Here is a 20,267-nt window from a genome sequence, read left to right on the forward strand (position 1 = left end):
TGCAACAGCATACAAGTAGAAACACTAGAGCATATCATGTTTCACTGTCCAAATAGGGAATGCTTAAGGTATAAGTATCGACCATTGTTTACATCTTTTAATGTAGATATGACAGATGATCAAAGGATAAAGTATTTCCTGGATGGATCAAATCAGGATTTTTCTGAATTAGTTGCCAAGTTTCTGTTGGATATAATTGGCACATCTGCTAAGGGAGATTTTTATATTAAATGATGGTTATTTTAGTTGTAACTATGTTATTCTGGTTGTAAAATGTTTCTGGTTACAAATTGTTTTACTGTATGATGCCAATAAAGGCTTTGTGTGTGTGTGAGTGAGGGTACGAAAAGGTTGGGAAACACTGAATTAGATTGTTATTTGGCTTTTTCAATTTTACGGGTTTTAAGCATGCCGAGACAGTTTTATTGCATTGCTTGTTTCAAATTTGTTAATTCCCCTGAGCCAGTTTTGGGAGGGGCGAGTAAGAAATTAGAGGAGATAAATAAATAAACAAACAAACGAGGACATATTTTCAGGAAAATGCAATTTGCTTCCCTTTTATTCTAGGGATCTTTTCCAAGGAGCGGATTTTCATTCAAAGTATTCTATCCTTCTAACAAAACAGTTGAAGACAGGTAAGATGCATTCACTGTGACTATACTTCTGGGCTCTCCTCTGCTTCTGAGGATAGGCCTGCCATATTGGGATGCTGCCAGCTGATGTGTGCCTACTCCAGGGGTCTGCAACCTGCGGCTCTCCAGATGTTCATGGACTACAATTCCCATCGGCCCCTGCCAGCATGAACATCTGGAGAACCGCAGGTTGCAGACCCCTGGAGTAGGCACACATGGGGCGTAGGGGACAACTCAGCACTGGAAATAATCAATGTAAAATCATATATAAACATTCCTGAAATGCAATGCCATCTGGCTCATATTTATTTAAGAGCCAGTGCCGTGTAGTGATTAAGAGCAGGTGGATTCTAATATGGAGATTAGTGGCAGAGACTGATCTGGTGAAACAGATGTGTTTCCGCACTACTACATTCCTGCTGGGTGACCTTGGGCTAGTCACAGTTCTTCGGAACTCTCTCAGTCCCACCGACCTCACAAGGTGTCTGTTGTGGGGAGAGGGAGGGAAAGGCGCACGTAAGCCACCTTGAGTCTGCTTACAGGAGAGAAAGAGAAGAGTTTGGATTTATATCCCCCTTTCTCTCCTGCAGAAGACTCAAACGGGCTGACAATCTCCTTGCCCTTCCCCCCTCACAACAAACACCCTGTGAGGTGGGCGGGGCTGAGAGAGCTCCGAGAAGCCGTGACTAGCCCAAGGTCACTCAGCTGGTGTGTGTGGGAGTGCACAGGCTAATCTGAATTCCCCAGATAAGCCTCCACAGCTCAGGCGGCAGAGCTGGGAATCAAACCCGGTTCCTCCAGATTAGATACACGAGCTCTTGACCTCCTACGCCACTGCTGCTCCTTGATGGAGTATAAATCCAAACTCCTCCTACTCCTACTCCTCTTCTTCAATGTATGGCCCAGGCCAACCTGACCATGACAGCTCTCAGAAGCTAAGGGAGGAAAGTCCAGGGTGGCTACAGAGGCAAGCAATGGCAAACCACCCTTTTCTCTGTCTTGACCTGAATTGCTTGGGCTAGCATGACCTCGTCAGCTCTGAGAAGCAAACCAGGGTTGGCCTTGGTTAGTACATGGATGGGAGACCAGCAGAGAAGTCCAGGGTTACTATGCAGAAGCAAGCAATGGGAAAACACCTCTGACCCTCTCATGCCTTTTAAACTATGAGGCAGCCGTACGTCAGCTGCGACTTGACTACATTTCCCACCACCACCAATTGCAATCTTTCCTTAATGAAGGAAGTTTCAAGTTTGGGCACAGACATCCGTAATGCTGGAACTTGAAATACTGGTCGATTCCGCACTTGCATTATCGGCCTAAGTTCAAGCTGCGTTCGACCTAAGTGCTCCGCACAACCACTGGGATCGACGTGGTTTTGTACCAGCTTCGCCCCGTGTAACAGTCAAATTTCCGACTCTAGTTGGGAACGACTACTTTTTCAGGGAACCACGCTCGAACTCAGCTCGATTCCAGTAAAGTGCGGAATCTCGGGTGCCAGGAGTCCCCCATTCAGCCAATCACAGCTGAGTGTTTCGGGCATGCGTACAGCTGGCCAATCAAAAAATGCCACCTTCGTCCCTCCATTCCTGTGGCAGTTTTTTTTAATAACGTGTGTGGGCATAGACTGAACATGGCCGTAGAACAGCAGCCAATCGGAACGGAGCGGCAAAGAGGCACAGGATGATTCCGCCCTCCGAGCTGGAATCAAGCTGGTTGCAGTGGGGAACAACAATGGCTTCGACCTAGGTCAGTACCCTTCTCAGGGAACTGGGTCGAACCTATTTTACTCGTGTGCACAATCGCCCACTGATGAGCAAGAGTGATGTGAATCTTCAAGTCTGCAATAAAACTGTTAACATGGTGACAGAAGAACATTCTGAAAGAAAAGCCTTACAAACCCTTAAAGAGTATGCTGTATTGGACGGCCACCACAACATTCTGCGTCATTGTCCTTTCATAATTGAGTTTGTAACCCAGTCTTATAATCGTGCTGTAGCTGCAGTTTCAAACTACAAGTAATATTTACTTGGACGTATTTGTGATTTTCAGCTCCATTGTGATTTCCTAAAAGCTTTCCTCTTGCTTTTAAATTTAAAGCTAATAAAACTTGAGTTGACCCCCACCATTTGGAAAGCAGCCAAGCCCAATTTTAAAGGAATTAAGTCTGCAGGCATTATTGAAGGGAAGCAATCTCAGTGGACTCAAGTGAAGTGCAAATTATTTCTTTTATGTTGCATTAAACAGAACTTAATCCTCAGTACATGGGACAAAGCATCTCAAACTTGTATGGTAGAGGCCTTTGGTGTTTATATCAGATAACCAGATCTAGAATAGTCATATAAATATCAACTTACTTCTGTGCAACCATAGGAAACTCACAGAATTAAGGGGGTAAATTTGCATGCAGTCAAGGAACGATCACAATTTGTTTCAAGCAATGTGAATCCTTTGATATAACTTTAAAGTGCTTTTCTTGTTTTCAGCAAACTCCAAAGTCTTTGAAGCTCAGTAAAGAACAGCAAATCAGTCTGACTGCAGCACTGTGAATCTTCGGGATCATTGTTTTTTTTAATTACATATTAAATATGAATACAGACCTTTTGTAAATAAATCATCATACATCTATCATGAAGTATTCAAAGTGATGTTTGAAATAGAGATGAACTTTAGCTGGGGAGAGGGAGTGTGGAATAATGAAGATATTGTTGTCTGGCAGAACAAATTATTTCTCCTGCTAAAAAAAAAAGAACTTCTGCTATTTTACACCTCTAAGATGTGACATTTCCAACCCCGCCTCCCCATATTTATTTACTTGTCTTTTCTGCTCGAAACCCTAATGTCTTTTTACAAGTCAAAAACAGAACCATATTTAAATGTAATGTAAGGCATTCCAAGGCAGAGGGAAACTTGTGACATTCCTAATCATACGACTGAGCTGATTATTGTTTAAAATGAAGCAGCTACAAATTTTATTAGAAAACACTGATTGGATTACACATGGTGTTCCTAGAGCAGCGGTTCTCAACCTGTAGGTCACGACCCCTTTGGGGGTCGAACAACCCTTTCACAGGGGCCGCCTAAGACCATCGGAAAACACATATTTCCGATGGTCTTAGGAACTGAGGCACAAATAATTTTATGGTTGGGGGTCACCACAACATGAGGAACTGTATTAAAGGGTCGCAGCATTAGGAGGGTTGAGAACCACTGTCCTAGAGGGATCAAGTGAGGCAGCCTTACCAAAACACACCAGTGATTGAAAAGTCAACAGTATCCCTGCTCTTCTAGAACAACACAGCTACGGTTGCAATTTGTAAAAACACTTTCCTAATAGACTTATTTAGGATGGCACTGTAAGGCACCGAGTTCTGTAGCAGGAAAAATAGGCTTCTGAGAGTTGTTATTGGCATTTGGTAACATTTCTTGGAGAGCCAACATGGTGCAGTGGTTTAGAACAGAGGACTTTGGAGAACCAGCTTGATTCCCCACTCCTCTGACTCCTGCTGGATGACCTTGGGCCAGTCACAGTTCTCTTAACTCCACCTACCTCCCAAAGTGGGGGGGGGGGGGGGGGGGGGGGGGGGCAATTGTAAGCTGCTTTGAGGCTCACAGCAGAGAAAAGGAGAATATAAAAACCAACTCTTTCACGACTAGCCTAGATCATTTAGTTATATAGAGCCTGCAGTGCAGCGTGTCTTGTATTGTATAGTTTGTCTGCTGCACTACTTTTGATCTTTGTACTACTAGCCTAGATCATGCCACTAGATTTTTCTAATATTCTACTATCTAGACCAGGGGTAGGGAACCTGCGGCTCTCCAGATGTTCAGGAACTACAATTCCCATCAGCCCCTTTCAGCATGGCCAATTGGCCATGCTGACAGAGGCTGATGGGAAATGAAGCATCGGAAAGCACCACAGGGGTTAATCCCTAGGTAAAGCTGCTATTTTCCAACATAATATGTTGTGTTTATCAGGGGAAGGTCCATAGGTTAATTAAATGAGAAGCAGCATTTGTTATGAAACAAGGCAACTTGAGAAATGCTGAACAGGTAGCCTTTTCTTTACAGCTTGCCTTAGTTCCTTCTGTCCCTGAATAAAATTACCTATGGCAAAGAAAGAAGTGGGATATCACTCAATTTCATTTGCTTCACTAGTTCTTAGTGGCTGAACACCTCGGTGTGTGTGTGTGTGTGTGTGGGGAGATCAGGCTAACCTTTAGAAAAGACCATAGTAAAAAACATTTTTTAAAGAATGTTAATGACTGAAGGCCAGGAAAATAACACTTGAATGTTTCCTGCTAATGTATTAACACTTTTTTCAAGTGATTTTTCACTCCATTTTTTCTACACAGTTCCTCCAACAAGATGAAGGTGGCATAAATCATTTTATTCTCCCAACCTTTTGAGGAAGTTGGGCTGAAAGAGAGAATGGCATTTGGCTACCCAGCAGGCTTCAAGGTCAGCAGGCATTTGAATTGGGTCTTTCTGCAACCCCTTCAAGTGCTATACTATGCTGGTCCTGTGGTTTCTGTGATCTGGCAATTATCTGTAATTCCAAGAGTCTTCCAGGCCTCACCTGGCAACCTTACCTCCAGGCCAGAATTTCTGCCACTGTAATGAATGTAGGCATGATTCTAGAAGTCGTTTCATGTGATTCCTGGAGAGACCAGTGCAAATTCTGCCAGGAAATAACCCCAAAAGACAACTTGTTCATTAATTTTTTGAAAAGTTTATTGTCAAAGGCTTTCTGCTATGCAGATGCTCTCACCAATTGATGATGCAACTTCAGTGTTACGTACATATGCTAAAATGGGTGGATTCCACTTAACACACGCAACCCACACTTGCAAATTGCACCCTTAACACTTAACCAACGCAAATGGTTCTTTCTCCCACAGGTATATATACTAAGAACAGAAGAACTAGCCTGCTGGATCAGACCAGAGTTCATCTAGTGGTGGCGAACCTTTGGCACTCCAGATGTTATGGACTATGATTCCCATCAGCCCCTGCCAGCATGGCCAATTGGCCATGCTGGCAGGGGCTGATGGGAATCGTAGTCCATAACATCTGGAGTGCCAAAGGTTCGCCACCATTTCTAGTCCAACACCCTGCTACTCGCAGTGGCCCACCAGGTGCCTTTGGGAGCTCACCTGCAGGATGTGAAAGCAATGGCCTTCTGCTGCTGCTGCTCCTGAGCACCTGGTCTGCTAAGGCATTTACAATCTCAGATCAAAGAGGATCAAGATTGGTAGCCATAGATCGACTTCTCCTCCATAAATCTGTCCAAGCCCCTTTTAAAGCTATCCAGGTTAGTGGCCATCACCACCTCCTGTGGCAGCAGATTCCGCTTGCTTTACTACCATCAGAACCTCTGAAGATGCCAGCCACAGATGCAGGCAAAACATCAGGGGAAAATGCTACTGGAACACGGCCATAGAGCCCGGAAGCCCCACAACACCCTAATTTTTGAATTGCTCGCTCCACAGACAGGCCTGCAAGTGAGCTCCAGTCTGCATAAAGGACCCTGTCAGAGGCTCATTCAACACATGCAGAATAATGCACTTTCACACTGCTTTCAGTGCTCTTTGAAGCTGTGCGGAATGGCAAAATCCACTTGCAAACAGTTGTGAAAGTGGTTTGAAAACGCATTATTTTGCGTGTGCGGAAGGGGCCGGAATTGCGCAGCCCTGGCAGTCTGCCTTGGAACGCCCAGAAGCCGCCTCCATGGCAACCGGCCGGCCATCGCGAGGCCTGGTTTCCATGGCAACCGGCCGGCCATCTTGCTAGGCCTCGTTTCCATAGCGACGCCGCCGCCAGCCGCCATCTTGTTTGCGCCGGTCTCCACGGCGACCGGCTCCCGCGATCCCCCTCAGCCGGCAGCGCGATGGCGGGCCGGTCGAGCCTGGAGGAGCTGGAGCTGACGGGCGAGGAGGCGCGGCGGCTGCGCGAGGCCTTCCGCGACGAGGGCTTCCGCAGCCTCTTCGCCGAGTACGCGGCCGAGCTGGCCGACCCGGCGCAGCGGGCCGTGTACGAGGCGGAGGTGGTGGCGCTGGAGCGGCAGCGCGGCGTCGAGGCCCGCTTCCTCCACCCGGCGCCCGGCTGGGTGCTGCGGACCAGCCAGGCCGGCAGCCGCCGCTGCTACCTCAACGTCTGCGGCAACGCCCTGGTGGGGCGGCCCGAGGCCCGGCGCGCGCCCGGCGGCGCCTGCTGGTCGCTGCCGCACTGCCTGTCGCCCGGCCGGGAGGAGCTGGGCCGCGGCCCCGGAGCGCCCCGCCGCCTGGTCTACGACGTGGTCTTCCACCCGGACGCGCTCCGCCTGGCCGCCCGCTCGGCCCGCTTCCGCCGCCTGGTGGACGAGACGGCGCTGGAGGCCGTGGAGCGGCGGTTCTCGCCGGGCCTGGACCGCGCCAACGCCGTCCCGCTGCGGGGCACCAAGTACAAGGGCGTTCCGCAGGCCACCCTCCTCCGCACGCCGCTGCCCGGGGGCGCCCCGCCGGAAGCAGGAGGAGAGGGGGGCTCGCCGCTGCCGCCCTTCCCCACGCCCTACGCCTACCCGCCGCCCGCCCCGGGGCCCGAACCCGCCGCCCCGACCGCCCCGACCGCCCCGACCGCCCCGCGCTGGACGCTGCGGCAGCGCTGCTACGTGGACCTGCAGGACTACCGCTGCAGCCGCGACTCGGCGCCCAGCCCGGTGCCGCGCGAGCTGGAGGTGGCGGTGGAGCTGCCCCTGCTGAGCTCGGCCGCCCAGGCCCAGCTGGAGGTGCGCGGGCGGGAGCTGCGCCTGGACTCGCGCCGCCCCGCCGCCGCCTACCGCCTGCGCCTGCCCTTGCCCTACCCGGTGGACGAGGACGGCGGGCGGGCCGCCTTCGACAAGAGCCGGCGGCGCCTGGTGGTCACCTTGCCCGTGCGGCCCCGGGAGGAGGGTCAAGGGCCGGGCGGCGAGCAGCAGCAGCAGGACCCTCCGGCCAGCGGCCGCTCGCCTTCCTCCCCGGCGGAACAGCCCGGGCCTCTGACCCACGTGGCTGCAAACCACGTGCAGCTTCCGGCGTGCGCTGAAGAAAGCGGTCCGGCGGCGGACAGAGGCGGCGAAGGGGCGACCGCTGCTGAGGCTTGTCCCGGCCCTCTCGCGGGCCACTTGGGGTCCGCCCTGGAGCCACTCGGGGACCTTGAGACGGCTGCTCCGGGCGCCGCGGACAGTAACCTCTGTGACAGGAGCCCAGGTGCGAGTGCCTCTGAAGGTGGCGGCGGCGGCGACAAGGGCCACGAGGCTGGTCCCATTCCTCTTGACCCCCAGGTGTGTGTGGGTAGAAGCCTGGAGCTTCCTGTGTGCTGCAGCATAACCAGCCCTCCTCCTCCTCCTGGAACTGAAGTGGGGCCATGTGCCACCATGGATCTTGAAAAATGCCCCGCGGTCACAGATGTGGTGCCCTCGCCAGAGCTTGGTGATGCCACCCTCCCTGCGACAGTTGATGCCACCATCCCTGCGACACACCTCTGTGGGGTCGACTCCAATCAACCCGTGACCAAGACATGCCAGAACTCCTCCACCCCAGAGGGTGGTGTGGAAACCTGTACCAGTACAGATGTTTCTGGGTATTCTGGTAGCTGCAGCAGTCCAGTAGTACTGGCATCCTCCAACGCTGCCCCAGTGGTGGATGTTTCTGTCACTGCAGCAAGTTTCACAAACAGCCCTCCAGGTTCCCCTCTGCTCTCCAGGACAGGTGCTGTGGTGGACCCAAAGAGTGCCATAAACTCTAGTAGCAGCCCTGACTCTCCAGAGCCCCCCAGCAGCCCAGCCCCTCCTCTGTTGTGCCCTCCCTTCCAGTGCACTCAGGACGAAGAGGCCCTGACGCTGCTCTTACAAGTGCCGGATATCGATCCCCACAGCCTCAAAGGGGAGGTCGACACAAATCACTACCGGGTTAGCTTTGTCAGCAAAGACTCCGTTCCCTACACCCTCCTCTTGCACTTCCCTCCTGAAAATAAATTGACTTCTCCAGAAACTGGCATCAGCGTGTCATTAAATAACGCTGTTATTCACCTGACGAAGGCACCTGAGACCGCTGGACTTTGGACAAAGCTGTACTTTGGCCTGAATGAAGATTCCCTGCAGGTAACTGCCTTTAAACTGATTTGTCCAGGTTGTACAGCAAGAGCTTTGAAATTTGGATATATGAGGGACATTTATTTGATGCCAAAAGAGTCACATTTATTTCTGTTCCTGGCAGTAGCTGTTTCAGGGTGGGAGCCTCCTACCAGCCCTGGGCCACATCGGGCCTTGCCTGCTCTCCTGAGACACCTGGCAAATGTCATGTTGGGGAATAATAAGCATAAGCATAAGCATTTTATTGTCATTGTGCACGCACAACGAAATTTACAATAGTGTTCAGATGAGCTGCAGCAGTTATGTCAGAGAGCTTCATGTGTTTCCCGAGCCCTGAGCATCACTGGTTTAACATTTTGCCCATGTTCCCAGTCACTTAAGGTTGGGATAGATTAGGCAGAGGCGTATGCGTATGCGGGGGGAATGGCATCTGGGAACAAAACCTCCTCCGGGGGCCCCACCCGTGGGTCGCAGAGCCCTGCCCCCTGCAAAGCCCCCCCCCCCTCCCTGCAGAGCCCTGGTGACAATATGGGCAGGGCCAAGGGAGTCCGCATGACTTGCTGCTGCCTTGTTGTCTTTGCAGTAGAAGGCATCTGGTCACAGGGGGGGTGTGGGATTTTGCAACCCCCACGTGACCAGATTAGTTGCGCCTGGGGACGTTGGTTACCCGATGTCCCCGGGTAGATACGCCCCTGGGCTTAGAGCCAGTTGTTGGGCACCCAATGGGCTTAGAGCCAGAGGCACCCAATGGATTGAGTTCTTTGTGCTTGCTCACTGAACCCTAAGAGATTCAAAACAGAGAAGGGCCAACTTCATATCTTCGAGACCGCATCACCCCATACGTCCCTGCACGGCCTCTCCGGTCGGGGGAGGCCAATTTACTGGTGGTCCCTGGCCCTTCAGCGATGCGGCTGGCCTCCACGCGGGCCAGGGCCTTTACAGCCCTGGCCCCGGCCTGGTGGAACGCTCTTCCTCCAGCTGTCCGGGCCCTGTGGGACCTTGGGGAGTTCCGCAGGGCCTGCAAGATGGAGCTGTTCCGCCGGGCCTTTGGAGAAGCCGGCCACTAATAATAGTGCCCCCCTCCTCCTTGTGGCCCTGACACCTAGGCCACATACCACCTAACGAGACTCGCCATGCCTCCCTTTCCAGGGGAGAGGGAATTCTAAATGTGGAACATAAGGCGCCTATCACATATTAATTATGTCTCTATCCACTGAGATCATGTAAACTAAATTTCTAGTTTTATCGCTGCTTTTAAATGTTTAACTGTTTTATATTGTTGTTTTATATGCTGTACACCGCCCAGAGCCCTTTGGGGATGGGGCGGTATAAAAGCCTAATTAAATAAATAAATAAATAAATAAACTCTCTTGGGTTTCAAAAACACACAAAAAGCCCTGCTGGATCCAAACAGTAAGAGACCATCTAGGCCAGCATTCCATCTCACAAAGTGGCCAACCAGTCCCTACCGTAGTCGAGGAAACAGAGTGTAGAGTTGGAAGCCTTCCCTGATGTTGGAACCTGGCACTGGCCTTCAGAGGTTTGAGTAGAGATTTGACCCTGGGTCTCCTGGTCTGCACCTAACGGTATTATTGTCGTCTTCTCTCCGTATGTGAAGGCACGACTTCCGTCTCTGATGTCTGTAGTCAGAGGAGCTCTAAAGCAGTGGTTCTCAACCTTCCTAATGCCGCGACCCTTTAATACAGTTCCACATGTGGTGGTGACCCCCAACCCTAACATTTATCCATTTTACATATGGAGAACACTGATGCAGAGAGTCTTAGGCAACCCCTGTGAAAGGGTTGTTCGACCCCCAAAGGGGTCCCGACCCCCAGGTTGAAAACCACTGCTCTAAAGTATGCCTGATAAAGTTGTCTGTCTGAAATCATAGAGCAGGGGTTTGTCAAGCTTACGTCTTATCGGTGTCCCGAGTCAGGACACCCAAACTGTGACTCCAGTGGGTGTTTCAGGATGCCCCCTCTGTTCTTGTACTCCGTAGGAAGCAGTTCAGGAGGAAAACAAGAGACACTACTGGTGCATCATGGGCCGAGAGGCCCGAGCCCCCCGTTTTGTTGGAAGGAATACCTGGTTCCTTGTACTGATTATCACAGACTCAATTGACATTCTAGTTCAGGAGTGTCCAACTCTGGCACTTCAGATGTTCATAGACTACATTTCCCATCAGCCCCTGCTGGTCTGGCCAGTTGGAGCTCTCCCCCCCCCCCCATTGCACTGTATGCACTGCACAAAGGAGACCCATCACCCCACTGCAGTTTGGAGTCCAGTGTTGGGTACCTGCTTTGTGGTTGACCATAAGCTTAGTGAGCTAGATGGACTTGCCTGATTTAGAACTGGGCAAGTCCTTAGAGAAAGCTATGGATTGGGGAAAGGGGTTAATGGTTGGAAGCGACAGTCTTTTCACTGTCTCTTAACCTCAGACTTCAGAAGGAGACTAAACAGAGAGTCAGATAGGTCAGGATACTGAATATCCTTCCTTTCCGCTGCTATGTTGCCATCCCTTTGATGTGTCGATTTCTGCTGTCAGGGGGAACTTCCTTCCGGCTGACAGCTTCTCTCCGCACTTCTCTCTTCGCCATGTCGGCACCATGAGGACAGGACATGCCTCTTGATATCCACACTGAAGTGCCTCGTGGCCTTGTCACCAGGGAATGCCTTTCAGCACGGTCCTTAGAAGTCTTATCTTAGAAGCATGTCCCTGACAGCAGCACTCAGCATTGGCGGCTGATGTTCTGCGGGTCACGAGACAAATGCGGGTCACGAGACAAATGTTCTGCGGGTCACACTTGTGCTTGGGAGAATAGGGACTCCTCTCTGACTTCACATCAGAGGTGTCACACGTGCAATTAGGGGCTGGATCCAGCTCCTTGAGGGGCCACCTCAGACCCATGAACCAGCTGGGGAAAATCTCCCCCTCCCAGCTTGCACCTGATGGGATGGGTGTGTGTGTGCTTCTGCTGGCTCACTGTAAGTTGGTGTGTGTGTATGTTTTCTGTCCTTGAAGAGGTTCCTGCTGCAGACGCCTGGCTCAACGCCCAGGAAGGGGAATTTTGTTGTTTTGGTTATCTTTCGCTTGCTTGCCAGTCTGTGTGAAACCCCGTGCAAAATCTAACTTTGTTTATTCTTTTTTGGCGGGAGCCTGTTTGTCACCCTGTAAAAGCTGTTGCTCAGGATCTGGGTTTCAGTTCTCGCATGGCCTGTTTCTGACTTAGAATGCCAGCTCAATAAAGAACTCTTAACAGTTGCTTTTGTCTGGGCTTTGCTAGTTCGTTACACTCACAGGCCTGATCAGGCCTCTGAAGGCAGCCACCCCGCCCAGCTGTGGACTCACCAGTCCAGGCACCCCTCTCTCCAGTGCCCCTGGCCCCAGCTCACCCAAATATTTATTATTATTATTATTATTATTATTATTATTATTATTATTATTATTATTATTATTATTATTATTATTATTATTATTATTATTATTATTTAAATTTAGTATGCCGCCCCATCCCCAAAGGGCTCAGGGCGGTGTACAGATAAAACATCAGCTAAAAACATACATATAATTAAAACAACAGTCATATCTTAAAACATTGCCCGCGCCTTTACGAAACCCCCCTAATGCGAAATAATGGGTCCTGATGGTATTAGGGCCCATGGGGGTAAAGAGGAGGGGGCAGGGGCACCCTCAGCAGCCGGTCTCTCCAAAGGCCCGGTGGAACAACTCAGTCTTACACAGGCCCCCTCTTGGAAACTCCCCAAAGGTCCCTTGGGAGCCCAGACGCAGCTGGAGGGAGAGTGTTCCACCAGGCCGGCGCCAGAGCCGTGAAGGCCCTGGCCCGAGTGGAGGCCAGCCACATCATTGAGGGGCCGGGGACCTCCAGTAAATTGGCCTCTGCTGAGCGCAGAGGTCGAGTTGGGACATATGGGGTAATGTGGTCCCGAAGGTACGAGGGTCCCAGGCCCTCATAACATCTGAGTTTGACACCCCTGATTTACATGGTTGTTGATGCTGTGGCCACACAGGTAGCCTTTCTCCTTAAGGTCGGCAGTGAATAGAAACTGCCCTCTGCCACCTGCCAGTAAGCAAACAGGTGCGCCTGCTTGGAGTTTCATTGTTGTGTTTGTTCCAGAAACTGGTGTGGGGTGTGTGTGGGAGGTTTTGCTTGATTTCACTCTCAAATGTTCTCCTGAAAGGCAGCGTTTGCATCAGCAGCATGACTGACAGTTTGTGGCAAACATTTTATAAGCCAGAATACAACCTTAGCGTAATGGAGGTTGTGAGTCAGTGGTGAAGCCCACACAGAAGGGCCCCGTTCAAATGCTGGATCGCCTTCAAGGATTTTAGGTGTTAGGAAAGTGTTCATCTGAGTCCCTGCAGAGCCTGTCAGAGTAGTTTTGGCTGAGCTGGGGGGTAGGGACCATAGATCTAACTTACCGGTACTTTCTGTGCAACTGGGCAGTAAGATATAGGGTGGTGTTTTTGCTTTCCTGGATAGCACACAGTCTCTGTGTACTTGGAGTGCTTTGGACACTCTCTAGGATGAGCAGTCTTTCTGACCCTTGCAATTGACAGGACACAATTTGCTGGCTCTCTATTTTTATTTTTATTTATTTTTCCATATATAAAGAAAAAGGAATAATACAGAAAAAAAGAGGGGGGAAAGGGGGCATACACTAAGACAAGAAGTAAGACAATAGATGGGTCCGCATTAATAGCTTGTTAAACTAAGAAAACATTGATTACAATTTAGCATCAGTTTATCATCAGCATCAGTTTATCAACTTCTATGTATAATCATACTCATTTAAATGATTCATTAGAAGTTATTCATCATTATATATGATAGACTATAACTGTTTTAAAATGTTGATTTGTATTCATATTCTTCTAAAGCATAATAGCAAAGCAAAGACGATAAAGCTATCAAAATAATTGCTATACGACACCCAGTCTGCTTTAAATTTACATTCAGATCTTCTATTCATAAAAATAATTAGTTTTAACCATATAGAAATATTCTCTCATATTATCTTTGCAGTTTTCTTAAATGGGAACCCTTTCGGTTTTCTAAATATGGGCAACAGTAGCTCTTTCTACAGGTAGTATAGTTAGTAAATATGTAATTAGTTCTAGCTGTTATTCTAATATATTTAGTGAAAAGATACCTAACAACATACTTACGCCATGATGCCATCAATTTAAGGATTAATCTTCAATAATTCTTAACATTTCCGTGTGAATTAATATCTAGAGGGGTTTTTTGCCTTTTAACAAATCTGTCACATAGGTATAAAAATAAGAACCAATTTCTTCTTTATCTTTCTAACTTGTGCTCTTATATTTTTATTAATTCTTTTGCTAACTGTAAAGTACCTGACATCATGATTGTACCAGAATACCAATAATGTTAAGACCTTCTCATCTTTGTACAGTTCCATCACACACGTGTGTACACACACACAAATCCAGATTTTTCTTGTATTTTTTTATCACATTTTCTTGATATTTTCTGAATGGTTGGTCTTTGGAACGTCTGGAGGTTTTCCTCTGAGGTCTGAGTTTCTCTGCTTTCTGGGTTTTTCTCTACTTTCTGGTGGGTTTTGGGGAGTTTTTCTTTGGAAAATAACCTGGGCTGTTCAGAAGAATCTTTGTCTGCTTGATGTATTGTCAGCTGTTTGACTGATTTATCATATTTGTAATTGTTTTCCCCATGGGTAGGGACATTTCTGGGGCAGATGAAATTCTCCAATAATATGCAGTATGTCCTGAATTAATTCTGTATGTTTGTTCAGTAACAAAGTGAGTCTCAACAGTTAAGATTTATTTCTGAAGAAGAAGTAGTAGTAGTAGTAGTAGTAGTTTGGATTTATACCTCCCCTTTCTCTCCTGCAAGGAGATTCAAAGGGGCTTACAAACTCCTTTCCCTTCCCCCTCCCCCACCAAACACACTGTGAGGTGGGTGGAGCTGATAGAGCTCCAAGAACTGTGACTAGCCCAAGATCACCCAGCTGGCATGTGTCGGAGTGCACAAGCTAATCTAGTTCACCAGATAAGCTTCCACAGCTCAAGTGGCTGAGTGGGGAATCAAACCCAGTTCTCCAAATTAGAGTGCACCTGCCTGGATTTCTCCCTCTTCCTTGAGGTTCTGGGACTACAGCTGTCTCCTCATCTGTTAAATATTCTCTTTTCGTGGCCCTCTATTTGGCAGATGTATTCCAGTTGGATCTGTCATTTTTTTCTTTGTTTTGTTCATTTCTTTGGTCTCTTTCTATAATTGTTGTTAAATTCGATGCTATTTCTTGTCTAAAATTCTGTAACTTCTTTAATTCTTGTTTTGTGTTAAAATCCAGTTGTTTGAGCTCCTGTTTCAAGCTGCTGAGATCTGTTCTTATGTTATTTTCTGACTGACTTATTTTCAGGGAGATTTATTGAAGCTGTTTAAACCCTAGGGGATGGGGCGGTCTAGAAATCTGAAAATAAATAAATAAAAAATAAATAAATTTCTGCTGAGCTTGTAGACATTTTTTTTAAAACTTTGTCTCCTCAGAAGCTATATCTGCTAGGGGTTTTTAGTTTTGGCAAATTTTCAATGGCTATAAATTATATATAATTTCACCGAGTCCACTAGGTGGCACAATGCAACAGAGCAGAACCAATTAAATTTTTTAATAATTCACATATGACATAAGAATTGTAGGAAATGGCTGTGACTAGCAACAGATATGAGAGTTTATTTACTTTAAGAAGTGAGGTTTGAAATAAGATTGTTTCTTGTTCTCACCGTGTACCAGGATCAGTCTTTCTACAATGGTATTAAACTATTCGCAGCTGAGAGTCCATAAACAAATCTCAGTGCAAAATAATCCAGCAAACCTTCAACAGTCTTTCCCTTTTACAAAAAGGTCTCTCAGATGCCTATAAAGAACTCTAAAATTCTCTCATCACCACCATTTGCTGTTCAAAGGGGTTCCAAGCACCTTTTCCTTTATTACCCCAATTAGGTACTTGTCAATCTGGAATGTTTTTAGGTCCAAAAAGATCTTAAATAGGGGGGAGGGGGGCGAAAATGGTAAAAATGTATAGATGAAAGAAAAATATTAAATGTAACAAATGTATAAATACTCTATACAATAAAAAATCTATAAAAAAAAAGAAAAAAAAAGATCTTAAATTTCCAAGCCGAACGATTCTGTAATCCACTGAGTGGCCTAAAGCCTTGGAACTGTACAGGCCCACTTTAAGCAGGATAAAAATAACTCCAATCCAAAAAGCAAAACAAATCCCGAGGAAGGGTTTTTGCAAGAGGGTCTCTCAAGTCTCTCAAACGCCCGTAAATCACTTCAGGAGCTCCCTGCGTTAATAAAACCTGGCCACCAATACTAAAAAAACCAACAACCCAAAACCAAAACTCCTGACACAGTCAAGTACAACTGCAAAGGAACTTCACCCAGCTAGTGCAGTTGCAATGCAGATGCTAGAAAATATCTCCCCAACAACCTCTTGGTGCTGGATTTGAAGCCGCCCTGCTGCCTCCAAGAGGGCTTTCCAGTGATATGGGAAGCAAAAAATGCAAACCCCCCCCCCTCTCTAGAAAGTCCTCCATAATGTTAACAGAGCAGGAGGCTTATGGGGTTATCAAAAAGAGACTTTTTGACAGAGAGTTTCGACAGATGCTAGAGGAAGCTAATAAAACCTGTTCCCCGGTCTCTCTGGGAATACCCTTGGATAGGTTAAACCGTAGCCCGGTATCTTTATCTCCTGGTTGAGGCCCGGTGGCGTAGAGCAATCACCTTAGCTAGGTGTAATGCCCTGCCTTCTTCCCTTAGTCTTGGACGCCACCTTGGAATTCCACATAAAGGCAGGAAATGCCCATGTCGTATGGGCTCTTTGGAAATAGTATCTCATATGCTGTTGAATTGTCCCTTCTATGAGATAGAGAGGAAGAAACACATAATTCCTTTCTTGCAAGGGAATGAAGGTATTACAGATCACCAGAAGGTTATATATCTTTTAAATAGCCACAGCTACAAGTTGTTGGAAGCCGTGGCTAAATTTTTTCATGCCGTTATTTTAACTCGCCCAAAGTTGTAAATGCTGTTGTTACCTTGTGGTGTTGATGTTCATGTTGATGTTGAACTACTTATATGCCATTAAAGGTATTCGATTCGAAAGTCCTCCATAGGGCTTACAGGACATATGCCACCCTTTGAGGGGTGAAAATCTGAGGGCTAGGGGGCTCTGATCCCGAACCCTGGGTGGAAGCTGACTAATGTTGTCTCTGCCCCTGGGAATGCCCCAGCCTGCCTCACCACGCTGCTGTCCAGTTGGGACACCAATACAGCTGAGCTGTGGCCCGGAGTTCTGGATTTTGTGGCAGTGGGGCTGAGGGGCAGGTGGACGTTGGGGTGAGTTCCCTGGGGAAGCCAAACGTGCAAAACTGCTCTGCTCCCTCAAACTAACAAAGCTGCTGCTGGTCAGACTGCTGGCCACATGTGTGGTTTTTATTAATACGTGTGTTTTTGATCCTTTTTGTGCCTGTGGGCACCTCTGAGTCGTACACCCACCACAACTGCTATATGAGGTAAAGCCAACCACAAAATGGCTGCCACAGGAGGCGGAGCTAAATTCATAGAAGAACCATAAGTGCTGGGGGAAAAGAGGGGTGATTAAAAGTACTCTGGGAAAGAGGTGTGGAGAGAGGATAAAATAAACACTGCGGTGGCAGCGACCACTGAAACAGTGCTATTTTATGGATTGTTGATGGCTGTCACGACCAGAATCAACTGGCTATCGCGGGTGGTCTAGCGGTTTTAGCTCCTAACATTTCGTCCGCATCTATGGCTGGCATCTTCAGAGGCATATGCTAATACACAATCATAAAACGCATTGCATCCACTGCTTTTTATGTGCTTAAAAAGTGCATAAACAATAAAGTGCATATATACCGTCAGAGGGTATATGTTAATATTGACAATATAAACGCGATAGAGTCCACTGTTTATAAAGCGCAGTATAACACAGTGTATATAGTGCAACACAGCATGCTATACAGCAAGGCTCTATACACTTAACAGCTTCCGAGACACAGTTCCCAGCAGCTGTGTCTTGGAAGCTGTTAAGTGTATAGAGCCTTGCTGTATAGCATTGTTGCACTTGGTTTGATTTGTATATATGCACTTTATTGTTTATGCACTTTTTAAGCACATAAAAAGCGGTGGATGCAACGCGTTTTGTGATTGTGTATTAGCATTAGCTTTAACGTTGCATCAATTGACTTTCTTTTATCTTCAGAGGCATGTCATAGTAAGATGGATTTCTCTACCAGACCACGGCCACATAGCCCGGGAAACCCACGACAGCAAATGTCATTTTAATCTGCGTAGCTGATCAGGTATTTGGTAGCCAATCAGAAGCCCCGCTGCGTAAGAGCTTCACCTTGCCTTACCAGGTGTTAGCAGCTGCCATGGCACCTGTGGGCATCACGTTGGACACCCTTGGTCTGGATGGTTGATGTGTGGAGAATCCTGGCTTGTGGGAGGGTGCTGGATCAGAGGGGGGGGGGTCTTCTGGTCTCTTCCTGTCCTGTGATGATAATATGTCTTCTCTGCTTGGTCAATTGCGACAAAATCAACGAGTGAGCTGTGGACACGGACAGAGTCACCCCTCAGGTTTCTAAGTAGGTTGTGCCATTTGAAAAGCCAACTGTGACCTTCTGTTCAAGGGCCACTTAAAGGGCATCAGTCTGCTCAATGGAGCTTAAGTGGATCAAATGTCAGTTTGAGTTAAAACATTGAAATGTTATTATCTCATTCACTATAGATCATTGATGTCCAAGAGGTGGAAAATAACCGTGGCATTTCTGTCGCAGCTGTGGAAAGGTCATTAATACCATGGTTTACTGAAACTGTTAACTCCTTGTGTCAGCATTGCTGTTGGGGACAAGGATTTTAACGCAGAAAGGATTAAAACAATTACAGATGACGAATTTTAGTAATCAGGGCCACCTTATATTTGTCTCTAGATTCTCTTGTGCAATTTATCCAACCATTTAGGCCACTGATGGCGAACCTATGGCACGGGTGCCAGAGGTGGCACTCAGAGCCATCTCTGTGGGCACGTGCAAACAGAGTTGCCCCCGCCCCCCAACACATCTAGGCTGGTCTGGGCCGCTGGGCTCGATTATTAGCATTAAACCTAAGACCTAGTTTTGGGGAAGAAGTGAAGGTAACCCTGTTAAGCGCTGTTAAACCTCACTGATTTTCATGCGAACTAAAGCACGATCCTTTACCTGGGAGTAAGCTCAGTTGCTGGCGATGGGACTTGCTTCTGAGTAAACCCTCCTAGGGTAGTGATTCACCTGTTGGAAGAGTTGCATGGTTGCTTCAAAGCAAAGACATTGACTACCACCAAGCTTACTCCCAAGTAACGCACGCATCGGAGTTTTCCTAAACTAAAACCTCAGTATTCAGGTTACCGTATATACTCATGTATAAGTCGAATTTTTCAGCACATTTTTAATGCTGAAAAAGCTCCCCCTCAGAGCTTATACTCTTGCTGGGTCCATTCAAAATTTTTGTGCATGTATTTACTTTGCCGGGCCAAAGCAGGGGGCGCTATAGTTTTATGCTAGCAACACCAAAATTTCAGGGTACCCTCAGAAGACACTCCCACAATTGGATGGTAATAAGTTTGGTCTCAGGAGGGGTCCAAAGAAGTTATGGACCCCAAATGAGGTGGCCCCATTCCCCATTTGTTTGTCAATGGGAGCTATTAGTAGATGGGGCTACTTCCTTTTGAGGGTCGCATAACTTTGGATCCTTTCTGAATAACTATTTCTGGAAACCTGGCACTGGTCTCATCAGGAAAGTCTCTTTATGATGCCAGCCAGGTTTGGTGAAGTTTGGGTCAGGGGATCCAAAGTTATTGGACTCCCCACAGGGGATGCCCTACTCATCCCCCATTGTTTACAATGGGAAGCTAATAGTCGATTTTCCATTTCTGGAGTAAATATCCCTCTTAAAATCCTAAAGTTGGGTTGCATTTTGGACATACAGATGATGATGAGGAATCCAGTTTTGGAGGATTTTAACTCTTGTGTTTTAAGCTTGGTTGCTGCTGGTTGAGCTAAGGTTTTTTGTACTTTTAAAGTTATTGTTGATACCATATTGTTCTTGTTGACCCTCTTTTCCACTTACAGAGCCAGTTTACTGTTTTTCTTTGAAATAAATATTCAAAAACATTTAACCTACTGATGCCTCAATTGATGTAATTTTATTGGCATCTATTTTTATTTTTTGAAATTTACCAGCAGCTGCTGCATTTCCCACCCTCGACTTATACGCGAGTCAATAAGTTTTCCCAGTTTTGGGGGGTAAAATTAGGTGCCTCGACTTATATGCGGGTCGACTTATACGCGAGTATATACGGTAAATTGCTGTGTTGACACTTTGCGATAAATAAGTCGGTTTTGAGTTGCAATTTGGGCACTCGGTCTCGAAAAGGTTCGCCATCACTGGTTTAG

At 47.5% G+C, this 20,267-nt stretch overlaps 2 protein-coding genes across 2 annotated transcripts in view; both read left to right on the plus strand.

The window, feature by feature from the left end:
- The window catches only part of POLE2 (DNA polymerase epsilon 2, accessory subunit), a 41,390-nt gene extending 38,133 nt beyond the window's left edge, over positions 1–3,257 (plus strand). The window contains exons 12-13 of the mRNA XM_048484693.1: positions 568–635; positions 3,116–3,257. Of these exons, the coding sequence (XP_048340650.1) occupies positions 568–635; positions 3,116–3,134 (87 nt within the window). The 3' untranslated portion in view covers positions 3,135–3,257. The remainder of the gene's footprint in view (positions 1–567; positions 636–3,115) is intronic.
- Positions 3,258–6,390: 3,133 nt separating this feature from the next.
- The window catches only part of DNAAF2 (dynein axonemal assembly factor 2), a 31,610-nt gene continuing 17,733 nt past the window's right edge, over positions 6,391–20,267 (plus strand). The window contains exon 1 of the mRNA XM_048486155.1: positions 6,391–8,748. Coding sequence (XP_048342112.1) covers positions 6,520–8,748 — 2,229 coding nt within the window. The 5' untranslated portion in view covers positions 6,391–6,519. The remainder of the gene's footprint in view (positions 8,749–20,267) is intronic.

The sequence above is a fragment of the Sphaerodactylus townsendi genome, linkage group LG02 (genome assembly GCF_021028975.2).
Source record: "Sphaerodactylus townsendi isolate TG3544 linkage group LG02, MPM_Stown_v2.3, whole genome shotgun sequence".
Lineage (NCBI taxonomy): Eukaryota > Metazoa > Chordata > Lepidosauria > Squamata > Sphaerodactylidae > Sphaerodactylus > Sphaerodactylus townsendi.